Genomic DNA, 8842 nt, shown 5'->3' with positions numbered 1-8842 from the left:
GTACCGTTGGAAAGCTATAAGCGAGGAGAGTCTATTTAAGCGGCGGGAGAAGGTTGTTGGATGCTCGATTAGGAGGGATACTATTTCCATCATTTATTTTATTGTTCCTGATATTGTTTTCATTGCTTTTATTTGTATTTCCTTTCCATCACTTTCTTTGATTTTCATGTATGGCACATAGGACTCCCCCATGAGAAGGGACACCCCCACCAAGTAAAAGTTTGTTTGATAAGTTTAGTGATGCCAGAGGGCAATGTACGAGTTTATACAGTATCTCTGACTCCTGATGATAGTCCAGGGTGACCAGGAGTGAGTACTGATTTTGTGAGATTTTATTGAATGTTGTCTAGCACCCTGTCAAACACACTGATTCAGGCACAGATGGGGCTCAACTAGGGGGTTCCAGGAGTTCAGGTAGTGGACTGAAGCTTCTCTGGAAGACCAAGTCTGCCAGCTAGTACAAGAGTCTCTGAGAAGGATGCAGTGGGGAGCACTGTGCCTCCATTACATCTAGTTGTCCTTAATTTTGGATGACTGAGGTATCTTGTAAGAGGGGGACACAAATCACTCATAGGGGAGTTTGGGGGTGAGGTTTAGTCAAGATTAGAACTAATGTACAATGGATTCTAATCTACAGGTATATATATTAAAGTGGAGGAGAGGACTTTAGTCAAAGTCTGAATGATACCAAAGGGTATCTCTAATGGGGAACCAAGGTGTCAGGTTGAGGGGGGTGGAGTAGAAGGCCAGAGAATAAATAGGAACAAGAAGTGGGTAAGGGGGAGTTAGCTGACTGAATGAAAAGAAGATGTCAGTTGTGAGAGAAGTGGGAGATGACTAATCAAGATGGTGAAGGGCAGAGTCACTGAGGATGCAGGTAGCTCCAAAGCCAGAGTTACTCACTGTCAGGGATCAACAATGACCCTGGACCCTATGCCAGCTGCATGTGCAGGAGAAATAACGGTCACACTATGGAAACCCATTATGGAAATATGCCAGATAAATCACAAAACCCCATACGACAAGTAGATATGAGAAAATAGAAGGACCTGAATTTTAACAAATTTTTACAAATTATTATGACTACGCACGATAAATTGGAAGAAAGAAAATTAGCAAGAATACTTCAAGCTTAGCATCAACAAGAAGGAATTCTCGGGGGAATTTATAGCAAATATTAAACAAAAAATTAGGACAATCGACCAATATTTGACTATGAAAACAACCAGAGAACCTCCACGGAAACTACTTTCCCACCCTGCACATGTAGCCGAGGATGGAAGTACCATGGAACAAGGACTCCTTAGGAACTAATGCAAAATTCAAAGTTGTGTTTATAATAGGAAATGTAGATGTCTACCAAACAGACCCAATGAAAGTAATTACAGGGAAAACTACCCATAAATGATGGAGATATGAACAAAACTTTTGGAAAACAAGGACAACGTTTAAAAAGGCAAGTGTGAAGAACAAGCAGTAATGACCAAGACAAGCTTGATAGCACATTAGAAAGAAAGGGATCTAATCTTAATCCACCCAAATTTTCATAATAAAAGAATGACGCATCAATGAGATATCCAATAACAGGAAGAGCGACATCAAAAGTCTGGGCTCAGGGAAAAGACAACATTTACGTAGGATCCATATTTAAAACACACTACAAAATTTACACGGAAATTATGATAAATAGGAAACTATAGTTATGCAAATCTTCAGCCCAAACGGTCCAGCCATTGTGAAGTTATACCAATGATGGGAATATAGAAAACCGCATCATGTTTAAAGACATGTGAGGGTGGCAATGTGAAGGGAACCAGCCATTGGAACTGAGATCTGCACTTCAGCAGATCGTGAAGACCAATTTCCATCCAAAAAAGGAAGACCCCAGTCAAAACAAAGCACAGAAAGTACAAAACAACCTTAGATCATGAGGGAAAAATCTGAAATAAATCACAGAAGCCCATATGAAGGATACAAACACCCACGCATACCATAAATCCCAAACAACTAAACAGAAATGGTGCTGAAGGAGCAGAGCTGGATCACCTTATGTAACCAGTTTCCTAAGTCCAATAACGATATTAGAGTTTGTGCTGATTTGCATACTGACCGTGTTTTGGTTGCCAAATATATAATTGTTCACTGTCTAAACAACAATAAACACCCCCCAACAATTTCACCTGACGTATAGATCGTTTACAAATAAAATTCTATATTGATTTTACTATGATTTCTAGTATTACACCTAGATATACCACTTTTCAGCAGGACGTGATTTTCCTGATAATTTACTGAAGGAAAACTGCTAATAAAATAATTCCACAATAAATGTTACTCAATACAGGAGTGACCAAACTGCTCTTTCTATCGCTTAGAGTGAGTGCTAGTTATCTAGCAGGTTCAGGATCGCTCACTTTTCTCCTGTGGTGTGATAACCAAGTATTGCTGAGAGATTATTCAATTAAGAAGTCCCTCCACCAAATTCTCACTAATTCTCAGTATGACACTTTTGTTCAGCTGTGTCTAACTGACCCTAACTCACGCTTAGAGTGACGTGTTAGTCTTATATTAGCTAACAACTAATATTTGCTTTTATCTTTTGGAGCAAACAAACCAACCACTGGTGAGGAGAATTAAACTTTTATTTCTACCTGAGGTTTGAGAGGGGGCAGAAGCGGCGGCCTTTTATGCTTTTCAGAGGCCTCTCTACTCCCACGCCTCGCACTAGTTACATGTGCTACATTTGTATTATAGATAGTTCTAGAATGATATAGGGGCTTGGGCTGTGTAAGCTTAATAATGGACTTAGGACATGACTCAGCAATAAGTAATTCATTTCTTTGTCTTTTGGGCCGATCTCAGCGGGGTCTTGTAGCGCTAAAACTATGCTCTACACCGCCCTAATTACAAACGGTTATCTTTAGAAGTCACTCAGCTATAAAGGAACTTTCTAGACTGTTCTCTAATTCACCCCTTTTTGTGAAGCCGCATCATTACTAATGTTCTAGAGCCTTCCCAATTAATTAACTGATCTGCGGACTTCTTAATCACTTCATGCTTATGATCCGAGATCCAGATCATTAATAATTCTTTTGTTCCGATTTATTTGAGCTTAAAATCAAAAGGTTTTGATGAATCATGGAAAAATATACAAGATCCGGTTTTTTAGCAATTTCTCCTCTTCTGATGCGATCAAAAACTGTCCGCCCGCGCCAGGGAATACTCTATCATATGGTATTCGGTCCGCCAGACTTCCGGGCGCCAATATATTTCCCTTGAGTCACATTACTTTTTGTAAGAATTAGCAAATAAATATATATGAATTATAAGGTGTTTCGCCGTTTGAGCAATATCTCCGTCATTTTCGAAGCTGTTAGAATGAAACAAAACCGTGGATAAAGTTAGGAAACAGTCCTTTCAGATAATAAAAAGATTATAGTCAAAGGTTTACTGGTTACCGAGATATTCACATTTCTTTCCCAATGTTGCTTCTTATTCTGCTGTCTATGTGTTATTTTCTTGTTGTAGGGATATATTCTTTGAATATTACACCTATGCCAGGTTATAGGCATGCTTGTAGTAGATTAAATCTCATGCTACATGGGTGTAGATAATTTATAATGATCTTCTAATGTCTGTCCAGTCTCATAAAGATCATGAGATCTGTTAAACATCTGAACTTGTCACCTGGTTGTTGACTATTCTGATGGATCATTGTTTTATTCTTTGAATATTATTTCTCCTACAGCGCCCACATACAAATGACTACAGGAACGATGCACGTGATTACCGAATGTGGGCGCGAACTTTTGCTAACTCGACGAATACCAGGAAATAGAACACAACTTTAGTACCATTGGAAAGGTGGGAATTTATGATACCAAGAACGTGAAAAACCATCCAGAAATGAATGAGATACAAGGACATGAAGTTAGAAACCTAAAAATGCACAGGAAGACAGCTTCAAGAGGTCCAGAGCCCTAAATAAAATACATAAAAATATGATATCTTTGAGGACGACCTACTATAACAATGAACAATACATATGGAGGATTAGGATGTGATAATACAAAGGGGAATCAGGGGAGATGAACGAAATCCACGAAAATGTCAGGGCACACCCGCCTGACCCTGCGCCACACCCCGCGCTGTACTGCCCTACTCCACTTCCCCCACTATCACTCCCCGTCCCTCCTTTCTCACTTTCCCCCTTTCTCTCTATTTCTATTCTACGGTCGATTTCCCTTTTCTCCATGTACCACTACATACCTAACCCTGCTCCCCTGATTGCTGCACACGCCACGCACACCCCCACCTACTGAGTGGCCACCTCTGGGATCTCCCTATATAATAGTGCCTGGGGTGGGAACAGAAGAAGCAGCCTTCTTCTCAACTTCCCACTTCAGGTAAGTACCATAGCTTTTCCCTTTTAATGAGAACTCAACTTCCCACTTCAGCCTAAGTGGTCGGGGATGCTCACCCCACAACGGGACTGCCGCTACACATAGCTGACACCTGTCCCATTGAGTCCCTCATGCCGGGACTGTCATATCCATCCCCGGCCATCGACTTCCGGTCCCTCCGTTCCCTCCGTTCTACTCCGCTCCTCTCTCACCAACCTCGGAGCCCCCATATTCCGCAAACCTCTCGGTACCCCTCGATGGTCACCACCCCCTCATTTCAATTTATTACCTACACCTCCCTAAGTACAGAGCCCCGAAGACTTCCGGACAGCTCCGACGTCCGCTAGCGCACCCCCGCCTCCGCTGGGCAATACACTCGCCTGCCCTGCAGAGCCCACCTTCGGGCCTATCCCTCCTTTCCGTTTCTGGGTTAACGCCTGCCTTTCCGCTAACCCCGCGAACCGACTCGTCGGTAATATTCAGTCAGCTAATGGTTAAACCCCATTAGCTCCGCTCCGTCGGCTCTGCCAATTGCGGAACCGTCCCCGCTGTAACCATATATATATCCCACTTGTACATAGGTTACACCCCAGTAGAAAAATCAACTAGAGTTACCCCCCCTAGGTTCTAAGTGCCAGTCAGTAAGTTAGGGCACGGACGTGTCACTAGGCACAGCGCTCTTGGTAGAAGTCGCTGAGGCCGAAGCCCTCTGTTACGGAGACATTCCCTCGTCTCGAGTCTGGTCTCTGACAGGGACCTTGCTGCTTTCAGAGCTGTCCCTGACAGAAAACCACTAAACTATGACGGACCATGGCGGGAATTTTAGGGAATGATATTCTAATGAAGTGGAGAGCTATAATACATTCATTTGAGTAATTCTTGACTACTGGCAACTTTTTCTTTTGGTTTTAAACCTGAATAATTCACTCATTTACCATTTCAAGTCTCATTTTAACTAAATGTCGCTGGATAAAAATGGAATAAATCAGCTGAAGGTCTCAGCACAGCTGTACACATAGTAATGCGAAGTTCGAATTCAGAATCACTGAGTCATAGCGAACTTAATGGTAAATATGAGGAATTTGAAATAGAAAACTGCGACAAATGCAGTGCAGTCAAGTTCTAATTAACCATTAAAATAGCTTAGGTGAGGAAGGACAATAAGGATTCTAGGTGCAGTCTGACCACAGTAGAGCCACAGTTCAGTGCAGCTGAGCGCAGTAGAACTATAGCGTGAAAATTTCATTTTTTATTCAGTTTGAAGAAAATACACTGTAAATAAATCCTGTAAATATGAGGTAGAGTGTGAAAAAGGAAGGCAACCCAAGGAGTATAAAAGGGAGACCCTTTCTGCGACCTTTTGCCCCCCTAAGAGAAGTAAGAAAATAGAGTATTATTTTTCTCAAGCATTTCTGGTTGTCACTCCAGTGCGAAAAAGTGATATACAGTTAAGATTGCCACTGTAGTAAAAGGCAGCAATTAAGGAGAGAAATATTAAGTAGATATTTCAACAGGAGAGCTGGTTAACACTCCAGATTTCAAAGTGTAAACACAAAACAGTTATTTTGCTACTGTTTAAACAAGCAATAAAATAACACAAAAATAAAACAAACTCAAGGGACACTCCAGACACGATCTAAATCCATTAACTGAGTAGAATCTTTGAAACTTCACCAAGTAAAAGATTTAATTCAAGTTAAAATCCAAATTAAACAACTCTACACAGAATTACACCCAGACAAATTGAGAAATTACAAGAGGAACAGCTCTGCAGGGCTTGGTTTATCTGTAAGTCAATTCTCAGAAACTTTTAGACTAACCCATAAAATAGAATTAGCCAAAACACTCGGATTGGTACTATAATTACAACAAATATTGCTAGTACACTTCCCCATCCTAACTAAAGAACCAGGGAACAGCTTGGTGGTGGTCTCATTTGAACCTCCCAACTGACCTTCCTTTGTTCTCTCCTTCAACATGTGCGTGTGGGAAGTATGCCAGCAATTCCTGTCTACTCTGCTTACCTAAGTGCCAGTGGCCCAGATCATCTCCGGCATTGTTCTGGAACATTCTATGATCATGTGATTCTATCAGCAATCTGTTTGGTTTCCTTATTGCTGGACTCTGTCAGGGGATGGACCCTGGGTCCCCATGACCCCTCTCTCTATAGCCCACAGCCCTGTGTGTAAACAGCCTATCCTAAGGCATAACCTACTGTGGGTAAGAAAGTGAGAAGAAGGTTAACTTCTCACTTTCCCACAGTGGCCCCAATATGGCGAAAACTTCCGGGGATACCTGGAAGTCACATGAAGGATAGGAACCAGGCCCGGAGCATGCAGCGTGCAGAGCGTGCAGGGCGGAGGCGCACATGCGGGTCCAGGTGCAGGTCCGGATGCGGGTCCGGGTCCGGGCTAGTCAGGGTGTGTGCCCTGACAGACTCTACATGTATATAGCTGACTCTAAGATGGGGACATTTCTTTCCCCCAGCTTTAATCACAACTAGGTTATCAGAGCAACCTGCATGAGCACACATGTCCCCTGACACTCATCTGAGAAATATTGGGTGACTCCAATAAATGAAATGGGTAGAGGAAGGATATAACAAAATGTTGGGAATCCATCAGGAGGTCGGAGCAGTCTGGGGATTCTGAAGGTTCCGACTCAGGTCTGAGCATCCAGGGTGGAGATGGCTGAGGGTGAGTGTGCTGAGGTCCAGCCTGGAGCAGAGACAGTAGGGGCAGAAGTGGAGTGGGACCATGGGGGGGAATGGTGTAGGGGATGGCAAGGTTATAGGGAGTGTTGTAGTGAGGTGCAGGAGTGCAGGGTTGGGATTCTGGGATATGACACACCCAGACCACAGTGCAGTATTGGCACTGTCACCACTACCCTTCCTTCCCTCTTTCTGACCCAATTCAGATACTTCCCCCAGGTCCCTACTCTCTCACCTGGGCAACTTTTCTGCCCAGTTACAATGTGCTTTGGAGCATCAATCAAATTGGGAATGAGTGCAGGGTTAGCTGGATCAACTTGCCAAGCATAAAAAAGTGTAAGCACATGGTTCTAAGCACCTCACACTCCCAGTCCATCTCACAGATATGCTGTAATATGCCATATTGTTACAGCGAAGTGCAAAAAAATCTGCCGGTTTCGATTTTGATGGAAGCGATCTGGGGTGGAGTCACCCACTACCAGAATCAGGATTTGAATGGAAACCCCAATGGCACTGTAGAACTCCCCCTAAATGTGGTACTTAAGCACCCAAACTCATTGCCCTTGCATCAACAAACCGTTAACTCTGTCTAACTAACATAGGAATACATCTTGAGTGCAGTGCAAATGATATCTTAGTGTCACTATCTTCGAGGATGACCCAACAAGAGATTGCTGAGGCCTTGGGATTGATTGTCCAGACATACTGTTTGGGCATTGCTCGCTGCTCCACATGCACACCATCAGGATCGAGAGGGCAACATCGAGCGCCCAGTATCCATGCAGTGAATGTAAGTACAAAAATCATGTCTAAATAAAACTTGTGGTGTATGATCTCAAGTTCCCTGACAGCCTCATCAAACAAAAGCCTGATTTGTATCTTGACAAATTACAGGCTGCGCTTAGAAATGAGTACTCGAATTCTGATCAAAAGTATCTCAGTGAAGTAATAAAACATTGGAACATACCTTTCATGTCCTCCTCATTTTGTCTTTTCCTTTGACCTGCCTATTCCCTGACTTAGCCCCTAAGACTGATGCCTGAGCCGGCCCTCCTGCGGCAACCTGTACTAGGCAGAGTGTATACAGGCATGGGATTGAGCACAGCAATGGGTCCCCATTGACTTGGGTAGAGATATTGACCTGGGCGGATGGAGTGGGTGCAGACACAGGAGGTGGATTGGTAGTGGGCAGGTTCCAAGGAATATGGGAAGTGGCCATTGCGCCTCACAGTAAGATATGTCTGCACACAGGTGCACAGGATCGTCAAGTGGTTTCTCTTCCCCTCTCCTTGTGTGATTGGGAAGTTGCCATGCTACTGAAAGCAACTCCTAAAGTTTGCAAACTCCGCATGTTCCATATTTCCCTCATCACTCTCTATTCCTTCATCATCCATATCCATTTCGTCATCTGCATACTCATCTGACCCTTCCAAACCATCACTATAGTCTTCCTCCATATATGCCAAAAAGTTTTCAGCATCTCGTTGCTCGAATTCCTCGTCAGACTTAGTTTCGGACCCACTTCCTTCAGACTCATCCTCCTGTAACTCCTCTGAGTCCTCCAATTCTTCCGATTCTTCCCTATTCTTTTCCTCTACTTTCTGCTATGTTCTCTCTCTGTTCCCTATGCTATGCCTCTATCGCATGCCATCATCCCATTTTCTCCTGAGTCTTTTCTAGAACAATTGGTTCAGCTGCATCTCGATAGTAAAATATCTTGACACGTTGC

General features: G+C 43.1%; 1 protein-coding gene across 1 annotated transcript; it reads left to right on the top strand.

Annotated features, from left to right (window-relative positions):
- Positions 1-7089: 7089 nt before the first annotated feature.
- EI90DRAFT_3023499 (uncharacterized protein) lies at positions 7090-7901 on the top strand (the record flags this gene model as incomplete). The annotated part of the gene is made up of 3 exons (XM_039057871.1): positions 7090-7415; positions 7526-7649; positions 7860-7901. The coding sequence occupies 3 exons, from the start codon at positions 7090-7092 to the stop codon at positions 7899-7901; spliced, it is 492 nt and encodes a 163-aa protein (XP_038907835.1).
- Positions 7902-8842: the final 941 nt, after the last annotated feature.

This window comes from Cantharellus anzutake, assembly GCF_015039405.1.
Source record: "Cantharellus anzutake strain C23 chromosome Unknown EI90scaffold_214, whole genome shotgun sequence".
Lineage (NCBI taxonomy): Eukaryota > Fungi > Basidiomycota > Agaricomycetes > Cantharellales > Hydnaceae > Cantharellus > Cantharellus anzutake.
The sequence above is the reverse complement of the archived record's forward strand: the minus strand, read 5'-3'. Positions and strand labels throughout refer to the sequence as shown.